The 20,569-nt window shown below is 40.1% G+C and overlaps 1 protein-coding gene across 11 annotated transcripts in view; it reads right to left on the bottom strand.

Moving 5' to 3' along the window:
* Nucleotides 1–1,239: 1,239 nt before the first annotated feature.
* NMS (neuromedin S) overlaps nt 1,240–20,569 on the bottom strand; it is a 46,669-nt gene continuing 27,339 nt past the window's right edge. For 2 of the 11 annotated variants that reach the window (XR_015249279.1, XR_015249280.1), the window contains 8 exons: nt 12,625–12,971; nt 10,685–10,740; nt 10,317–10,355; nt 5,251–5,328; nt 4,021–4,056; nt 3,414–3,455; nt 2,293–3,256; nt 1,240–1,399 (listed from right to left, as the gene is read on the bottom strand). Coding sequence is in view for 5 of the 11 variants with exons in the window: in XM_086701338.1 (XP_086557464.1) it covers nt 2,304–2,342; nt 3,414–3,455; nt 4,021–4,056; nt 5,251–5,328; nt 10,317–10,355; nt 10,685–10,740; nt 12,625–12,958 (624 nt within the window). In the remaining 6 variants the exon portion in view is untranslated. Of the gene's footprint in view, nt 1,400–2,292; nt 3,257–3,413; nt 3,456–4,020; nt 4,057–5,250; nt 5,329–6,807; nt 6,860–10,316; nt 10,356–10,684; nt 10,741–12,624; nt 12,972–20,569 lie in introns of all 11 variants that reach the window. The other 9 variants (XR_015249281.1, XM_086701340.1, XM_086701338.1 and 6 more) reach the window with 9 other exon arrangements.

The raw sequence follows: 20,569 nt of genomic DNA, 5'->3' as shown, positions 1-20,569 counted from the left end.
ATTAGCAAATGGAAATTCTGGCACTGAAAAATATAATAACCCTAATTAAGAACTCAACAGGTGGCTTTTAAAAGTTTTTTAAGGTTTTTTTTTTTTTTTTTTGAGATAGAATGCATGGGAGGGGCAGAGAAAGAGAGCGGGGGGGGGGGGAGGGAACCCCAAGCAGGCTCCACACAGTCATAGTGTGGAGCCCAATGTGGGGCTCAAACTCACTAACCATGAGATCTTGACCTGAGCTAAAATCAAGAGTCAGAAGCTTAGCTGACTGAGCCACCCTGGCACCCCTCAGCAGGTGGCTTTAATAACATAAGAGACACAGCTGAAAAGAGATTTAGTGAACTGGAAGACAGACTAAAAGATAATATCCATAATGAATATCAGAGAGACAAAACAATATGGGAGATATATAGATTGCAGTGAAAAGAACTAATATGGGGCCCCTGGGTGGCTATCAGTTAAGTATTTGACTCTCGATTTCGGGTCAGGTCATGATCTCATGGTTTGTGAGCTTGAGCCCTGCATTGGGTTCCATGTGCACTCTTTCTCTCTTTCAAAATACATAAACAATTAAAAAAAGAACTAATATAAATGTGATTGGAGAAAAAAGAGTGAGAAAGTATGTGTCACTATTATTTAAAGAGTAAGAGAAGATCTTCTGCGTCATCTACTCCTTCAAATGATCTTGGGAGGCCTGGAAGTCACATCCTGTTTACAGAGGAGGTGCCTAATAAGGTAAGGGGCCTAAGACTCATGGAATTGTTAGACATTAACTTAGTGCTATAACCTCAAGGCCCTGGTCAGCCACAGAGAAGCAGCTCTCATAAGGGCAAGTTGCTCTGGTACCATTTGTGTCATGAAAATCATCTTTGATTTAATCTTTGAAGTGTAATTAGAGCCAATGCTTACTGAGCGCTATGTACCACTATGCTAAGCCCCTTACTAAAACAGGTGGTCTCCCCAGTCATCACAAAAATTATGTGAAGGTACTATCATTACCAACTACACTTTACCATGGAGGAGAATGAGGCATAGAGAAGTGACCAGCCCATAGTCCTCCAGTTAAAAGGGGGAAGGGTCAGAATATGAAGCCAGACAGTCCTCTCAATTCTCAGTAATAACAAGATAGTTGAGGCACATGAAAACAATACCAAAACCAACACATTTAAAAAATATATATCCTGTTATTTTAAAAATATATCTTATCCCTCCCCCAAGACTTCCCAACAAGAAATGAAAATGTTATGCCTATGCTACTTTATTTTTTACACAACTGAATATTCTGGAGAATACAGAGCAAGAGAATTATCTTTAAGTATTGTTCACAGAAAGAAATTTGACATTTGTTCAAAATAATTGCTCGATTTCCTTATCTGATCCAGTTTGTCTTTGCCACTGAATTCTGCAAAAGAAGAGAAAAATGTACCACTTGGAACAAATCATTATCAGAATCAAGACGAGACCGGCGGGTATGTTATTATACAACATATTTTAAAATTATGCCTCATTGGACAAGTCATAAATGCCCCAAAACGGTACTTATTTATCTTTGCTGTATCTAATTAGGCCACTCGGTCTGTGTGAGTGCTATGGCCTCTGTGAACATCTTCCCCCACCTTCACCCGGAGAGCTCTGTTTCCCAGCATCTGGACAGCTTTCTCAGGCACCTAGGCCTGCCCAGGCTTTAGCTGCTGCCAGCAGGTCAGGATCAGGCTCTAGGAAGGAAACTGTGACACTCTGAAGGACAGCCACCTGATGCCCCTGGGACCACACAAGAGACAGAGGAGGCCCAGAGCTGCCCTCGTACATGGATTTCACTTCCACAGGCTTGGAGGCCAACGAATCTCCCCAGATTTAAACTGGGTCTCAGAACACGGCTGAATGGACAGAGTAGCCTTGCCTGGCTGTACTCAGAGATGTGCCCACTATAAGGTACCCCCCCTCCCCTGCCAAGCCTTCCAGGGTGGCTTTTCCCTCATCAGAAGAGTCAGGTGAGAAGTCCTGGGGATCAGCTGGGCCGTGTGGGGTTCTCACTCCCTCACAGCTACTGCTGGAGCCAACACACCTGCAAAGAGCTGGCAGGCAGCAAAGCCTGCATTGTGTGCTTGGGACAGCCTATCAGGCTGCAGTGGAGGTCTCTGCAGTGTGGAGAGCAGGGAAGGGAGGGAGGTGGGGGGCCCTCAGAGCTTCCATGTGGCCCGCCTCTTCTTGAACTACCACCGCTCTGGCTGCCTCTCACTCCCCTTCAGTCAGACACAACATTTGCTAGGAGGAGAAGACTGCAATGGGGCTGACCTTGGACTATCCTACTGGGTGTTGGCTTCAGTGTTTCTTCCATTCCTTGGCTGGAAAAAAAAATGGAGCAGCTTACAGATACTGAGACAAAACTGCCTAGAACCTGTTTCTGGGCTTCAGATCCTTCCTCAACTGGGCCTTATGGCCTTATTCTCCTAACTGGGATGTCAGCAGCCCCCTTGGGAGTTCACCTGGTAATCCCTAGCCCAGGGCTGGTAGTAGGTCACCTGTGGCAGTGCTCCAGGACCCTTGCTGATCCTACAGCCCACTGTCCCCGCCCCACCATTCCACCACCCCCAGCCTCTATTTATGTGGTGGGATGGTCTTCAAACCATTTATCACAGGACTTCTCACCCTAAAGACATCATAGAGACCCACTGTTTCTCAAAGCACTTTCTGGAGAATAACCACTAATAGGTCATGCAGGCAGCATGGAGGTGGAAGAACTTCCTTGATCAAACAAATTGGGAACTACAGGTTGTTTCCTGAAGGACACGCCTGTGTACACTGTAAACCTTTGAGAGTGTTGGGTGCCGTGTTTTCCAATCTTATCCGATCTTTGCAGAGTTACCTCTTGGCGAACCTCTTAGTGACCCACAGAAGGCAGTTTGAGGGCCATGGGTCTAGTCTGATTCATAGTCTGATTTTTTTGATGAAAACAATTGAGGATCTAAGGGATGAAGCATAGCTAGCCAGTGGAGGATCACAAACACAGTTTCTGACTCTGTGACCTTTGCAAGAGGTTCGGAGATCCCAGGGCAGGAGGAGAGGATGGAGATTATACTACTTCCAGTGCATTTGGGGGCCATGTATCCTGACCTTCGTGCTCAGGGCCACAGACTCCAATTCTGGTTGCCCCCATGTCTGTCCATCAGCAGTACTCTCGCCTCCCACCCACGGTCCCAGAGCCCTGGTTTCTCAGCCTGGGTCCTTCTGGACTCTTTCCTTTATAAACATCAAGCATCTAGGAGGAGACTTTGAGAGTTACCCCTAAGTAAAGGATGAGATAGTCCCCATAATTATTCACCAGCTTGCTGGGCTATGCTTATTCTGCAGGAACTCATAATTGGGTGACAGGGGGGAACTGGGGTTAAAAACAGAGAAAAAGAAATGTGTTATACCCTGAAAAGGAAAAATGGTCGTCCCAAGGTGGCAGTGTGATCCTGCAACATAAAAACACAAACCATTATGTAACCACTTTGTGCCAAAGGTCTTCTGAAGATGTCTATGACAGCAGTTTTCAAAGTGTGGTCCCCAGACCAGAAGCATCAACAACACCTGAGAATTCTTTAGAAATGTCTATTCTCAGGTCCCTACTGAATTTTAACAAAGTCCCAAGGTATCTACGATTCATGGTCAACCTTGAGAAGCGCTGGTTTGTGCCATCTGCAATACCTCTCCCCCAGTTTATACAACTGGTATGTGAGCCCCTGAGCCACATAAAGCAAATCCTCAGGAACAGATGGCTCTAGGTGACTCATCTGCAAGAATGGAGATGAAATATAAACAGCCAGAAGCATTGCCCCATGATTCCTATCTGCCTCAGGACAAGCTCAGGAAAACCTGAAATTAAATGCTCAGCCTCAGAGATGATTTTCAGGGGCATACTGTGAGACCAGTTCTTTCAGAAGAGATCTGAAGGGGCTATAAGACTGCCTAGCTCCAAGCACTTCCTGTCCTTCCCTTGTAGGTCTTTGGGAGTTTTGTTCTCCATGGGGGCTTACCTACCTTCTTGGTGAAATCTCCTGCATCAGTCCTCGAATCCTGTGAAGGAGGGAGGCACAGGTTACTTTAACAGGAACCACATCTCCCAGGCTTGCTGTTGTTCTGCTGTGACCCTGCACCTCCCTGGCTCCATCCTCACTAATCTTTAGGTAGCCAGAAATCAGGTGCAAAAAAGCAGTTCAGGGGAAGGGCTAACCATGGGTAGCCAATTGTAACTTCCTGTTCAGGAAGGCAAGCATGTTTTCTTGAGGTAACATTTGTGTCCAGGACACAATGTTAAGTTGGCTTGCTCTTCCCAATAGCCTCAACTTGAAACTGACCCTCGGTTTGGGCAAATTTTCAAGGTTAAGCCATGGCAGCTTCGTCAGCTGTCTCTACTTGTGGGTCTGGCATAACAAGGATCAGGCTCAGTCTGGAAGGCTGCAGTCAGCAGTGGATCAAACAAGACAAACTGTTGCCTGTGCATAAGATGACCAACCAATTTTCCAGGATCTGAGCAGCTTCCTGGGGATCTTGGGATTTTCAAAGCTAATACCAGGAAGGTCCTGGGCAAACTGGGATGAGTTTCAGCATTCAAAAGAAATGTTCTCGGGGAACCTGGCTGGCTCAGTCTGGCCAGTATGCGACCCTTGATGTCGGATCTCTGAGTTTGAGCCCCACCTTAGGGGTAGAGATTGCTTAAAAAAATATATTTTTAAAAAAGAAATTTTCTTTCTTTCTTTTCTTTTTTTTGCAGGGGGGGCTGCCATGCAACAAAATCTTGATTAGCATTTTGAACAATTATAGCTATTACTGAAACTGGTAATTTCTAAATTATAAAACACGATTTTTAAAGAAACAAAATTCTGAGATACGGATAAAAGGGCAGGTGGGGGCAACAATGGAAAGCAAGGGGATCACCAAGGCAAACTGTTCCCGTCAAGAGAAGAGGAAAGGTCAGGGAAAGTAAAAACAACATGGAAACTAAAAGGAAACATAGGGATGGCGAGAGCAGAAGAGAACTTTGCACTAGCCCCCCACCGACCCACCCCTGGGGGGCTCTGCAGCCACTGGGTCTGGTTCCAGGGTTGGGGACTGAGGCACAAGGTGGGCCAGCTCTCCTTCCCAAGGTGGAGGCTTAGATTCAAAGACAGCATGCAAGGGCGTGCCTCCCCACCCCCACTCCCCCAGCGACCACATGCATCTGCCATGGTTAAGTGAACTTTGGGTGGCCTAAAAGAGAAAGACACCTACGCGCTGCTGCTGAAATCTTTTCATCTTTCGGTTGGCGAGCTGCGTGGCCAGGCGCATTAACGGGCGCACCGGCGGAAACTGCAACAGAGGGCGCAGGGAGGGTGGGACACGGCCCTCTCCATTGCCCGCCTTACAGATAGTTTAATTTCCAGAATAAAGTCCATGTCAGAGCCTAAGCTTAAATTTTATGTTTTCAATAAAGAACTGCTTGCCTTTATAGCAGTCCACAATTCCAACACATCACTTACAAATATTCCCTGAGGGTAAATCAGACTTTTATCTGCCTTAATGCCAAGCGTTCTGCCCTAGTATGGCGTGCAGTGTCCCAAAGAAGCAACCCAGTGCCAATCTCTTTTCGCTCCAGGTGTGCGCTCCTAGTCTACGGAAGGAGGCAGAAGGGCAGCGTCCATAAGCCTCTCCCTAATGCCTTTGATTTTCCTGCACTTCTTGTCTGTGACCTTCCAGCACACACTCAGACATACATACCCGTGTCTTATATCTAGTTGTTGGGAATCCTCCCTGAACACTTTGGCTCAGAGTCAAGGTTCATTTGTCTCACAGAGTTTTCTTCTTCCAGTGTCCTTTCTCCCTTTGCAGTGCTCATGGCCCTTCCTGAGAATATCCCCATCCTCACTTATCCTCATTCCTAACCTATACTACAGCTGAGTCTTCGCCTCTTGGGGAAACAACACTTTGCTGTTTTGTTTGTTGTTGTTTTTTAAGGGTGTTCTTGAAGACTTGGAAAGCCTTGACTATATAAATAAGTGACTTTCTAATGGTAGAATTTCAGTTACTATGACAGAGCACCTGAATTAAGAATTTTATTCTATGACCTTCCTAATATTCCTCAAATCATACCCTGCAGAAATTCACTTACACAGCCTGCTTTTCAGGGTAACTCAAGTTTATAATAACAAAGTTAGAGGTAGTGCATGTTATTCCCATAGCACATACACATGGTGATGGTTATAGAAAGTGCAGCTCCATGGATCACTACTGGGGATATGGCACTTTACACTTCTCAAAGCATTTTTTTTAATTAAAAACAATAAGGCAGTATGATAAATGCAAATAGAGGTTAAGTATTTATGGGGCCTTTTAAAAACATGTATTGTAAGTGCATAATAAAAAGTTATTCCTCACTTATTTTTCCTTTTTGGTAATATATTCTCTAACTTTTCTGATGTGTCAGCCTCACATCACTTCCAGCCCAGACAGGGAGAGAGATAATATGCCGGAAGCCCCACGAAAAAGCTCTTTGAGAGCTATTATACAGACAGCGTCTGTAAGCCCCCTGCTTTTCTACTTATCTGCACATATTAGGTAGGGATAAAAGGCAAGCAGAGGAGAGTGACCTTTATAGAAAGAGGAGTATGGTAAAATACTGACCCCACTTTTAACTGGATGTGTTGGCTCCTGAGTTCTGGAGTAGTGAAATTAAAAAAAAAAAAAAAAAAACTGAATAAGACAGGTTTTAGTCCTATTTTAGTAAGTTGATTTTAGTACGAGTTGATTTTAGTACAAGTGTCACTTGCTATAAATGTGAAAGTTACATGCCTGTGTTGCCAGGCTGGGCAGTACTCACCCTTTTGTATATGTCTTGATTATCCTAGAAACAGAATTGTGAGGGTAAGTTACATGGCATTTTACTGGGGCAGGCAATTGACAAGGTTTTCAGTATAAGTTACACCAGGGACCTTATTGAATTTATCTGAATATTACAAAATAAATTGGCAATCTAAAAGGAAATCAATTAGACAAACTCAGTAAGACTAGAGTTGATGCAGGGCCTACAAAAAAGCAAGTTGTGGGGCGCCTGGGTGGCGCAGTCGGTTAAGCGTCCGACTTCAGCCAGGTCACGATCTCGCGGTCCGTGAGTTCGAGCCCCGCGTCGGGCTCTGGGCTGATGGCTCAGAGCCTGGAGCCTGTTTCCGATTCTGTGTCTCCCTCTCTCTCTGCCCCTCCCCCGTTCATGCTCTGTCTCTCTCTGTCCCAAAAATAAATAAACGTTGAAAAAAAAAAATTAAAAAAAAAAAAAAAAACAGGTTGTCAGCAATACATCATTATTTTAAAACTAAATCTTATTTCACCTTTCTTTGGGAGAAAAACATGGTCTGTAGTACACACAAGCAATCCCCTAATCATGTGCCAGATAACCATCGAAGATTGAAATAAAATTAATGATTGCAATTTTTAATTTGTTGCTGGGTGTACCCTGGAATTCAGCTTTTTTAGGGTTGGTTCAAATCAACCAAACTCTTCCTCACCCCCACCTCCCCAAATGCTTTCTACATGAACTTCCAATCTCTTGGCAGAAAGCCCAACTTTTCATTTCTAAGTCCTTGTTAGAGCACCACCTTGCCCTTGTTGGCGTGGATGACAGACAGGGATGGTTGCACAGGCAGCACACGCTACTCCAGGATACTGCTGTGAAGAAGACATCTTACAAAACAATAAATCAGGTTTCCATGCCCGCATTTTGTAAAATTGATTGAGAGGATTACTGTCAATGATATTGCAAATATGCTGATCTGGATAATATTGATCATTCACATTTCAATCACACTGAAATCTTCTTGAATCAACTCAAACTTCAATCCAGACAGAAATGAAAGTTGTTAACAATACTTCTAACTTGTTGCTGTTGATAAAATTACATCTTTCTGCAAACTGTGGAGAGTTTCTACATGGGAAGCAGCTGATACTTATGTATTCTACACACACACACACACACACACACACACACACACACCTGTCATGTATGTGTGAGTGTATGTGTGTTTTCTGGACACTTATTGGGCAAACAATCGTTTTTTTGTGCCATATTCATCAGCTTTATACTGTTATGTTTCAGGCCAAAAAATAACAAGGAACATGAAGATGCTTTTCCAGGTGCTAGAACTCCACTCTCAACATTTCATATGCACCTTCCTTGTTTTAATTTTGTCTTTTTACATAAAAAAAATTTCAAAATGTACTTACCTAATTTATGATTTTTTTCCTTAACTAGAACTTAAGTTTTTCTTTAAATTTTTTTTTTAACGTTTATTTATTTTTGAGACAGAGAGAGACAGAGCATGAATGGGGGAGGGGCAGAGAGAGAGGGAGACACAGAATCGGAAGCAGGCTCCAGGCTCTGAGCCATCAGCCCAGAGCCCAACGCGGGGCTTGAACTCACAGACCGTGAGATCGTGACCTGAGCTGAAGTCGGACGCTTAACCGACTGAGCCACCCAGGTGTCCCTAGAACTTAAGTTTCATGAGAGCAGGTAGTTTTGTTTATTTTGGCCACTACTGCACCTTTAGCACCTAACATATGGCATGCTTCCAATGAATGTATTTTTCTGAATGGATGGACGGTAGAGCTGTGTTCATACGAATGTATTGCCACCCTCCCATCTAATCTTCTGATCCCACCAGAAACACAAAACAGGAAGACTTTCCACAGGTGTCATTATTTGTAGAACATAACTCTGCTTTCTGAATTGCTTAAAGATAGAAATCCCCTAGAGACACACACCTGGCTTTTTTGGAGAGCAGGACTGGAAGTGGACTTAGAGCCCAGGTAGCTCATCCAGACATGGGATAGTTGAGGGAACCAGAGCCCCAGGAAAGGAAGTGACATGCCACAGGTCATATTTTAATGCAGGAGCAAGACCAGGAAGAGCCACAATCTCTCTATCCATAGATTTAAAAATATTGATAGTTCTGTTCACTGAACAAGCCCTTGCTCTTCTACAACTGGTGATGACGAACAGGATTGGCTTTGGGAAGATGGAGAAAGTGGAAGGAAATTCATTCCATGTGGCACCTTGCACTTGGGGAAACCTATAACCCAATTTAATACTGTAACTAGCACATGTGACTGCCACACTTCCACTTTTTCTGCTTATGTAGGGGACATCCTTGCAGTCTTCATTTGATGGGTAGGGAAGCCCATTTGGTGTGAAGTGAACAGGCAGTGGCAAGGAGATGGAAAACTGAGTTTTCACCCTAAATTTTTGCTCTGGATATCAAGGCTATAAGATTAGTTTTGAAGATAAGAGAGGACAGTTGTCTTCAAACATATGCATAAGATAAACTGAAAATAAGAAGAAATAGGCATGATATACTTATGAAGTGTAAGCGAGAAAGTGATGTTTGAATCTTGAAGGATGGCCATTAGTGGCATCAGAGATAATGGTAACAGCTGGCACTGAAGTGCTGTCATTTACTGTGTTACTGTTGTAAACACTTCACAAATATTAAAGCCCTCAATCTTCACAATAACATGAGGTTTATTCCCATATTACAGATGGGAAAACTGAGACACAGAGAGATTAACAAACTTGCCAAAGTTAAGTAGATCTGGGTGTTAAACCCAGGTACTTTGGTTTTAGAGTCTGAGCTGCGAATACAGCCTGCAAAGGCATTTTGGCTAAGGAAAAGCCTGTGCAAACAAACATATAAAGGCCTGGTGCACTTGGGGAATAGTGAGCAGCTCAATGTGGCCAGGATATGGTATGCTGTGGCTTGGGGGAAGTGAGGAAGAAAAGATGTGCCTCAAGGTGAAAATATTCAGTGTATGCTAAGAGTCATGGACTCCACCCTAACACCACCCTCTTGTACTTTCCACTGAATCAAAAGTGGTTCTGTCGTGGTTCCTATCGCCGTTAGGTTCTTTACATGAGATCTATTTACTTTGTATCCACTGAAACATTACTGTTGTGGTTCCTATCACTGTTAGGTCATTTACATGACATGATTGTTTTGAAGAACTATTATATCATAGTATATCAATTTGTAACATATACCATGATATGTCACAATATACATAATATAATTATATATGTATGTATTATAATAATTATAAGAATATACATGAACTACCAATATTTTATGGTATTTTATATATGACAGATTCACTTGTTATTTCCTAAAACTACATTCTTACACATGTATTTAGACATACACACAGATTTCTCCTGTAGGTACCAAAAAACTGTGCTTCTTACAGATATCAATTATGATATAAACATGTGAATTGTTATAACTTAAAGAATAATTATATGCATATAACTGTTTTACCTTAGTTTGCCAAGAAAGAGTTGCCCCATATGCCAGCCACTAAAGAAAAATATGAAAAATGAATCAAAGATAAGTCTAAATTCAAATCAAAGATAAGTCTAAATTCCTTAGTCAATAGAAATCTATTACAGCACATATAAAACTCTAAAACTGTCCCATTTATGAACCTTGCATTACCTTCTCGCACAGTGGCAGTGAATTTCAACACAACTCTCAGGATGCCTTAAATGAGGCTATGAAAATGGCAATATGAGTTCCTGCTGCAGCCAAGAATCTGATCTTAAAATAGTTTTAAGTGAACATTATCCACATGATATTTTCAAGGCCAAGATGAAATAAAAATCGCACATTACTGAATAGCAGCATACCTCAAGCTGCATGATATCCAAGTCATCTGGAGGATCAGCTAGAGGTCGAGGAAATCCTATTATGAGAAATCACAAAAATATTAATTAGAGAAAAAAGTTCATAGCATTAACTTTTAAATCTTTATGTTGAAAAACATAGAGATTCTAGAAATACAATATTTTAAAAAGGATTTACAAAGAAAACACATTTCTACCTACAACAGTAAATGTGAGATTTGTACTAAAATTAATTAAACACAATTCCTTTTTTAATTTACCAGGAGTTACCAACATAAGAGTTAGTAACTCAAGAGGGAAAAACTTAATTTGTATTTTTATGGAATTTATGGAGATAGCATATTAGGAGATGGTGTCAAGAAAGTGTGTGCATCAGAGTCAGTCTAGGGACTTTTAAGAAGTACAGATACTTGTTCTTCTGCTTCATCAGACTTTTCAGGGGTAGGTCTGGGCAAGGGTGTTACCAGCACACAGCTGCACCCTATGCCAGTCAGCCTTTACCGGGCCTAAATGAAGTCTCCATCTCATTTGTACACGATGCAATACTTGGGGGAATAGCTAATACAGAAATTGGAGGAATCAGTTGGAGAGGTGAAATTAATGGGATAAATGTAAAACCCTGAACTTAGATTTTTTTTAAATGTGGGACAGGGAATATTTAGTTCAAGAGTATATACATAATAACTCAGGCTAATGGTTACAAGTTACACGTGATCAGATTTCAGTTTAGTGTAAAGAAATTTTTGATGGTTGGAGCCATTCAAAAATGCAAAGTAATTTGAACTAATCCTATAAGGATTTATTAACAGGTTCTGTGTTAACAGTACAAATGATAAAGACCATAGGAACCTTATCCTCGGGAAACAAAAAAACTTAAATAGGAAAAAGGGGGAGGTGGATATAAATATATAGATAGATAAAAAAAAGGTAATAACAAATTCCCCAAAGTGTAATATAAACAAGATTCTACTGGACCCAAGAAGAGGCAGTTACTGGCTCTCTTAGGCTGGTAGTGAGTTGGGTGTCACTGAAAGTAATCAAACAGGGAAATCATAGATCCCTGCTTGCCATGAAAGGTTAAATTAGATGACCTCCAAGGTTCCTTGCAATGTCTAGGCTTTGTGATTATACTGTAAGACACAGCAAAACAAACATACTGTTTGAAATATATTTTCTGTTTGAATATATTTTCAAAACTTTTCTACACCCCTAAATCAAAATTCTAATGGAAAAGTCTGAAATTTTGAAATAGTCCACATTTCCAATTGGAGCTGCCACCACATGCATCCCTGTATCATTTGGTGAATTACCTTGAAATTGGTAATGCATTCCGACTACTGATCCCATATCCCACCCTTGGTTCCCTGTAAAGGTACTGGTTTCTCAGAAGCTGGTGAAGCAATAGCCTTGTCCAGTCAGATCTTCGGACAGCGCCCAAGCCCACTAAGACTTGGGGCCTCCGCAGCTCTGTCTGGGATCCTGCCTCCAGGGAGCCCACAGAAAGGCCAGGAAAATATTCCTTCTTCCTGTTTGCGTTCCTTTCCCGCCCCTCTCCAACTGTCCCTCAATCCCCAGTCCTCATGTCTGTAAACTCAATTTTACTGTATTCTCTCTTCAGAATTCCAGGAACACAGATGGCTAAGACATCGGGGTCTCCAACTCATATCCCTCACAGTTTTAGCAGCTCATCTTTGGGACAGCCCTAAGTCAGGAGCTGTTTAACGACAGTTCCACAAGGGAGTCATGTCCTTCGGTAAAAGGCTGCAGCATCTAGTTTTGTCTACCCTCTCTTAAAGGTTAGGGACAAATGGGAAGCCATTTCAAAAGGGTGGAAATGGAGGTAGGTGAGGGGATTATGTTGGACTCCTTCCAGGACCCAGGATCTGAAGGATGAAGGGTTAGAGCTCAGCCCAGCTGGGGGTCTGATGAAGGGATCTCCTTACCTGAGGAGGGAATCTGTAGCATGCAGAAGCAATAGATGGCCAAGATGGAAACGAATTGAGGAGGAAGTTGTTTCATTTTCAAAGCCAGGTTCCTCTTTGCTGGCCACAGATGTGTGCTGCCCAGATAGGAGCTGAGCATTTCCTGAAGTTCCAAAGGCAGAGGCAATACTCTGCCCTGCATCTGATAGGTCCCAGTGGAGAAGGTGCCTTTGTTTGCAACGCCCGGGAGCCCGTTGGCTGAGAACCAATCAATTTTGCACAGGAGGACCCTGGCTTTCTCATAAATGTCACGCTGGGCCCTTATTTGTGGAATAATTCTTCCTGGGGTAAGCATTGTAGAGAATCATCTTTTTCAATCCAGCAATAAAAATAAAAAGTGGAGAGTCATAATTGTTATTCTATAGTGGTTTGAGAAACATTTCTGACTCTAGAAAGGCGTTTTCTCTTTTTTTAATCAAAGAACTGGATATAAATCTATACACTCTTGTGTGACGAAGTCTTATTTCCTAAGAAGCTGTTTATTTTCCACCATTAACAAAGATGTTTTATAGTCTTTGGTGCATCTGAGAACAAAATTTGGAGTCCTGGATATAATATTACAAGAAACTCAAAAGTTCAAGTAGATATTTTAAAAAGCATAGTTAGAAATTAGACTCCTTAAGGTTTGTCCAGACTCCTTTCTATGAATAAGTTAAATATTTCAAATAAAACCAGCATATAAGAAAACATAAGTGTTTAATTACAATAATAATAACAACAATAATAACATGTCATCTACTGAGCTTCTATTTAGGATTTCACTTAGGTTATTTTATGTAGTTCTCACAGAAGATCCGTAAGGAGTGTATGATTATCCTAATTTTATGAATGGGAAAATTGAGGCTGAGAGAGAATAAGGAACTTGCCAAGGTTACCAAACCATAATGAATGCAGAGCAGGGATTTGGACTCAAGGATATCTGAATCCAGTCATGTCTGTAAAAGTGTGGGATTTTAGTCAATGTGTTCACTTTTTTCTAAAAAGACCTTCCTGGATAGGGAATATATTCAATCTGCAGATTGCTTTGCCTAGTATAGGCATCTTATAATAGGGTATTATGCTAAGTGATATAAGACGAAGACAAATACCATATGATTTCACTTACATGTGAAATCTTTAAAAATAAAACAAACAACCACCACAAAACCTAGAAACAGACAGACTTATAAATACAGAAAACAAACTGGTAGTTGCCAGAAAGGAAGAGGGTAAAAGAGTGGGAGAAATAGGGGAAGGGAATTAAGAGGTACAAACCTCCAGTTACAATATAAGTAAGTCATAGGATGAAAAGTATAGCAGAAGGAATATAATGAATAATATTATACTAATGTCATATGGTGACAAATGGTACTGTGGGGAACACTGTGTAAGGTATAGAGTTGTCAAGTCACTACGTTGTACACCTGAAATTAATATAATATTGTGTGTTAACTATATTTCAATAATAAAAAAAATTTATTGATCTATGCACAAACATACAGCCTCTTTGAGATTGGATATGGAATAGAAAGGAGAAAGAATGAAGTCTGCAGTCTTGCAAACAGCACAACCTGTATAAGGCATATATCACATAAATATCTTTTTTTCATTATGCATATCTTTAATTTTTTCTCTTTTAAGGATTAGGAGGCAACTAACAATTGTTGAATGTTTACAATGTATTTAAAACATGTTAATACTTTACCTAAGTCATATCATTTTTTTCAGTTAATGAAAGTTTTAAGAATAATTTTGTGTGGGAGTCACTCAGAATAAACACATAAACTGTTTAATTATGACTTAAAATGTGGTATTTTGCCAAAAAATTCTAATTCATAAGAGAGTGGGAATTATAAACTACTGTATAGCAATAATATTTTGCCTACTTCCTTAAGCCAGCAAGAAAATAGAGATTTCTATTTATTACAGTATTTACCACTTTAGTTCAAGGAGAATAAACTAAGGTCTTCAAACACCAGGAAGAGATGATATCTTTGTATTGAAATACACCCACTTCCCAACTGCAAGTCTTTACTAGGAACGAACAGGAAAAAAATGAATGATTGCTTTTTGAACATAAACCACTTATCTATATGATATTAAAACACAATTACTTATGGACATTTTAGACACAACACACACATACTAGCAAAGGTTTGTGGCAGTCCTACTATCAATCAATAAGTATTGTTTAAATATTTGGTCTATCTCTACCATGAACTAAGTGATCTATGCACAAACATACATTTTTCAAATAAACCTATGTGATAACTCTGGTTTATATCAAATTAATTTTATTTTGTACATTTTTCACACATTATTTCTCAGATATTTAGAATAAAAAATAGAAATATTTTTTAACTCATTATTTTTAAAAAGATTTTATTTCTAAGTAATCTCTACACCCAACATGGGGCTGGAACTCAAAACCCTGAGATCAAGAGTCACATGCTTCACCAACTGAGCCAGCCAGGTGCCCCTAAAAACATTATTTTTAATGCTAATTCAGAAATTGGATTATGCTGATATCCCAGAAATGGAATATGTTGAAGCCCTGATCCCCAGTGAGGCTATATTTGGAGATCGGACCTTTAAGGAGATAATTAAGGCCAAATGAAGCATAAAGATAGGGCTCTAATCTGATAGGACTGGTATCTTTATTTTTTATTCAAAAAAAAATTTTTTTTTTAATCTTTTATTTTTGAGAGAGAGAGAGATACAGAGTGCGAGTAGGGGAGGGGGAGCCTCCAGGCTCTGAGCTGTCAGCACAGAGCCCAACGTGGGGCTCAAACTCACGAACTGCGAGATCATGACCCAAGCCAAAGTCGAATGTTTAACTGACTGAGCCACCCAGGCACCCCAGGACTGGTGTCTTTATAAGAGGAGGGAGACACCAGAATCCTTTCTCTGAGAGCACACAAAGAAAGGGCTAGGAGAAGACACAGTGAGAAGGGACTGTCTGCAACCTGAGGAGTGAGGTCTCATCCGAAACATTTTGCTAGCACTTCATCCTGGACTTCCAGACTCCAAACTGTGAGAAAATAAATTTCTGGTGTTTAAGCTACCCAGACTGTAGTCTTCAGAATGGTAGCCTGAGCAGACTAATACAAACACATGGGGGAGTGGGAGGGTTAGTCAGTTCAGGAGCCCTCCAAAAGTAAAATAATGAAATGAAAAGTGTAATGAAAGTTAGAAACTCTCAGTTTCAAATGATACGATTATCTACCCAGAAAATCCAAAAGAAGCAACTGGCAAATTAGTAGAATGAATGAGTTTACCAAAATGGCCTAATTAACAAAACAAAACAAAACAAAACAAAACTATTTTCAGGAATAATTTTCTTGAACATAAACAAAAATAAATTTTAAAATGTATTAGGTGGGGCGCCAGAGTGGCTCAGTTGGTTAAGTGTCCTATTCTTGATCTCCACTCAGGTCATGATCTCGTGGTTTGTGAGTTCCAGCTCTGCATTGGGCTCCGTACTTACAGTGTGCAGACTGCTTGAGATTCTCCCTCTCTCTCTGCCCCTCCCACGTGCACTCACTCACACGTGCTCTCTGTCTCTCTAAATAAACTTAAAAAAATAAAAACACATTTAAAAATTTATTAGGAAATGTAAATAGCCTTAAAAACTATGCAATTCTGAGGACTAAGCCAAAAAATAAGTATGCAATATAATAAAAAAGAAAAATACAAAACTTTACTGAAGGACGTAAGGAAATATGTGAATAAAGAAAAGACATATCATGATCGTTGAGGACAAGAGTCAATGTTGTTAAAAGTTCAACTGATGGCAAATTAATCTATAAAGTTAGTGTAATCCTTATTAAAATTCCAAAACTCCTTTTTCATGGAATTTTAAAACTGACTCTCAAATCATTTCCAGAGAGAAAATATTCAAACTATACTTTGCCAAAAAGATACTCTGCCAATGTCAAAATGTACTATAAAGCCGTAGTAATTGTTATATTGTTGTAGTCATTTTGTTATTGATCTGGTAACAGACAATAAAAAATAGATAAATGGACTGGAACAGAGTCTTGAAGCAGATCATTTAAATACAGAGTAAAAGTGGTTATTTCAAATCAGTGCAAAATGACGAACTATGCTAAATGGTGTTTAGAACAACTGGCCATCCACGTGGCACCTGGTGGAGCATGTGATTCTTGATCTCAGGGTTGTAAGTTCGGGCTCTACATTGTATGCAGAGATTACTTAAAAATAAAATCTTTAAAAAAAACAATTAGCAATCTAGTTGGCAAAAAAAAAAATCCCTATTTCACACTATAAATTTAAATAAATTTCAGAGGATTAATGAATTAAGCCTAATATACCCATAAATACACAGGGGCGCTTATATAAAATTCTGTATTAGAAAGAAATAGAGTATATATTTGATTGGAATACTGTTCTTGAGCAAAATTTAGAATAGAGAAGCCATTAAGGAAAAGATTGATAAATTTTATTATATTTTAAAAATATCTATATGAAAAAGATAACCAATATTATCAAAGAAAAGACAGAGTGGGGGTAACTATACAACAACTATACAGATATAATACAGAAAAAGAAAGGGGAGGGAGAGAAAGGAGGCAGGCAGGCACAACTTAAATGTCTAACATAGAGAAAATATTAAACTGTAGAATATCATTTATATGGAAATGTATGCAACTTTTTTTTTTTTAATTTTTTTTTTCAACGTTTATTTATTTTTGGGACAGGGAGAGACAGAGCATGAACGGGGGAGGGGCAGAGAGAGAGGGAGACACAGAATCGGAAACAGGCTCCAGGCTCTGAGCCATCAGCCCAGAGCCTGACGCGGGGCTCGAACTCACGGACCGCGAGATCGTGACCTGGCTGAAGTTGGATGCTTAACCGACTGCGCCACCCAGGCGCCCCTGTATGCAACGCTTAAAAAGAATAAGATGGATCTATCTGTATTGACAAGTCAAACTCTTTGTAACATAGTGAGTAAAGAAAAACAGTTATAGAACTACAATACAACTATCTAGTATCAGTTTTCCTCAACCAATAACAGCCCAGTCTCCAAACTTAGTTGTTTAAAACAATTTATTTAGCTCAAAATTATGCAGGTCAGTAATTTGGGCTGCATTCAACTGGGCAATTCTTATGGTTTGGGCTGGGTCAACTAATCTCAGCTGGGCTCACTCAGACATTTGCATTCATCTGGTAAGCAGACTGGGTGTCTGGGACCCCTTTCCATGTGGTCTCTCTATCTCCAGATGGCTAGCCCAGGTTTTTTTTCCTATACTGGTTTCAGAGTTCCAAGGCAGTGAGTGTAGAAGCTACAGTCTTCTAGTTTGGAACTGGCACAACATCACTGGATTCACGGGGTGGGAAAATAAACTCCACTTCTCAATGAAAGGGGCTGAAAAGTATACAGCCAACTTTGTAATCGACTAACCTACACTTACATACAAGTTTTTTCAAAATGGCTCCTGCAGTCCCATGAGTGCGTATGTAGGTAACACAAAGAGAAAGGGTAGGATTCCACACAAACACACAAAGAGCAGTGATTCCAGACAAATGGGATTATGAGGGAATCATAAAAGCTTTTCCATTATCTGTACTTTTGAATGATCACGTTGGCTATTTATGAATTACTTGTATAACTAAAACTAAATTTTAAAACTTTATTCAACTCCAAACACTATTATGAGTATGTGGGTTCACATTTAAACATCTGAACTTACATACATGAAAACGCAGCTTCTTTCTTTATCTTATTACATTTATTTTTCCGAAGTGTTTCTTTTGTTAGGCATTACTGAAAAGACTGTAACCAGTGGATTTGTCAGTGTCAAGCGAATTTAATGAAATATCATTTTTTTTAAATACATGAACTCACAAGTGGAGCTCCCACACCATTTGAAACAGAAGTGAATGCTGAAAATTACACTAAAAATTCCTCCTCCTTTCCACATTAAATTAGCTCCCACTTTGTAAATGGTTATTATGAAAAAACTCAGCAGGCTTTTAAGGAACTGAACTTTAATCTGTAGGATATAAAAAATGTAATTTCAAAATTGATTATAAGTTTCTGTGTTCAAAGCATAGCTTTCTGAGATCTTCAGTGGCACCTAGTGTCCTTCAAGAACCTCTGAGTCTAAAGCAAATTAAGACGCAGGTATGAGAATTAATGTTTGAGGGCTTCTATCTCTCTAGCAGGGTTTCACAGAAAGTAATGACAGGTTTATTTCAGAGGCTGGCTGTTAAAGCCCCCAAAAAGCTGTTTGGTGGTAGAAAAGGCCAGCCTTTCCAATCTGCTAGCACTGTCCCCACTCACCTGAATACACTCTTTCTTTGCCTCCCACCTTCTATGCCTATATCCTGTGCTTTTCTCGTGGCCTTTACATCTGCTCTTATTTAGTGGGCTCTTAAATAGTGGGCTATTTAGTGGAGGCAGGGGATGGGAGAGCCATGTAATCTCAGGAGAACCAGGAAGTGCTAAGAGACAAGATCCACAAAAGTAAGAACCATGGCTTTACTCATTTTATATTTTCCTCTGCCAAGAGTAATATATCAGACAGTTGGGTGAGTTACTTGTCCATTGGCCTTCAGCTCCTTAAGTGCCTTTCCTTATTCCCCTCTGATCAGGGAGAGCTAGAAACCTGCAAAATAAACTTTCTTCCCAGCTAGCTTCCCCTTAGTTTCTATCATTGGTAGAAAAGGATGGGAGGAATTTGAAAGACAGAAGGGAGAGCCATTTTTTTTCTGCTTTAGGTGATGGCTCCTGCAGATGCAACTCTCCTAGACTCCATGAGCACTCCACAAGCAGCAGCATTTATACATGACTTCATACTCCCCAGGTCCTGTGGTGTAATGAGAGTGTGTGCTCCTGGATTCCTGGAGAGAAGTAGAGGTGGTAATTGAAACAGTAGCTCTTGTGGAGACCCCATTAGTCTTAGTGGTCAAGGAACACAGGCTCTGTGAACATCATTTTTCCTTATGATTCTCCAACCCTAGGGGTGGATGGGAGCTTTCTTCAGTTGCTAATCTCTGGGTAATGTCACCATTTACCATTTTTCAATTTTTCAATTCCAGACTCCTTTCAACTCCTTTACAGTTTTGTTGAGATATACCACATGTATTTATAATCTGATAAATTTTAACATAAGTATATGCTGTGATATCATCGTCACAATAAAAATAACAAATGTGATTTCTCATGCTACAAAAGTTTGTCATGCTCTTTTGTAATCTCTCCCTCTTCTTCCCTCACCACAGATCTGCTTCTTGTCATCATAGCTTGCATTTTCTAGAATTTTACATAAATGGAATCATACAATATTTTCTTCTTTAAAATCTGAGTTCTTTCACTCAGCACAATTAAAATGACCTATGTTACATATTTTAATCTTTTATTCCTTTTTTGTTGCTACATAGTATTCTATTGTTTATATGTATCACAGTTTGTTTTTCATTCACCTTTTGGCAGACATTTGTTTCTAGTGTTAAGCTATTACAAATAAAGCTGCTATGATCATTTGTGTACAAGTTTTTGTATGGGTATCTTCTTTCATTTCTCTTGGGTAAATACTTAAGCTTGGAATGACTGGATTATATGGTAGTTGTATATCTCACTCTTTAAGAAACAGCAAAGTAATTTTCCATAGTTGTATTATTTTACATTCCTACCAGCAGTACATGGGAATTCCAGTTGCTCCACATTCTTATCAACACTTGATATGTAATGTCTTTTTAAAAAAAATTTTTTTAATATTTATTTTTGACAGAGAGAGAGAGAGAGAGAGAGCGAGAGAGCGAGCACGCATGAGTGGGGGAGGGGCAGAGAGAGAGGGAGACACAGAATCTGAAGTAGGCTCCAGGCTCTGAGCTGTCAGCATGAAGCCCGACGCGGGGCTGGAACTCACGGACACGAGATCATGACCTGAGCCGAAGTCGG

The sequence above is a fragment of the Puma concolor genome, chromosome A3, assembly GCF_028749965.1.
Source record: "Puma concolor isolate L17-30 chromosome A3, mPumCon1.1.hap2, whole genome shotgun sequence".
Classification (NCBI taxonomy): Eukaryota; Metazoa; Chordata; class Mammalia; order Carnivora; family Felidae; genus Puma; species Puma concolor.
Note: the sequence above shows the minus strand (reverse complement) of the source record. Positions and strands in the feature narration are given on the sequence as shown.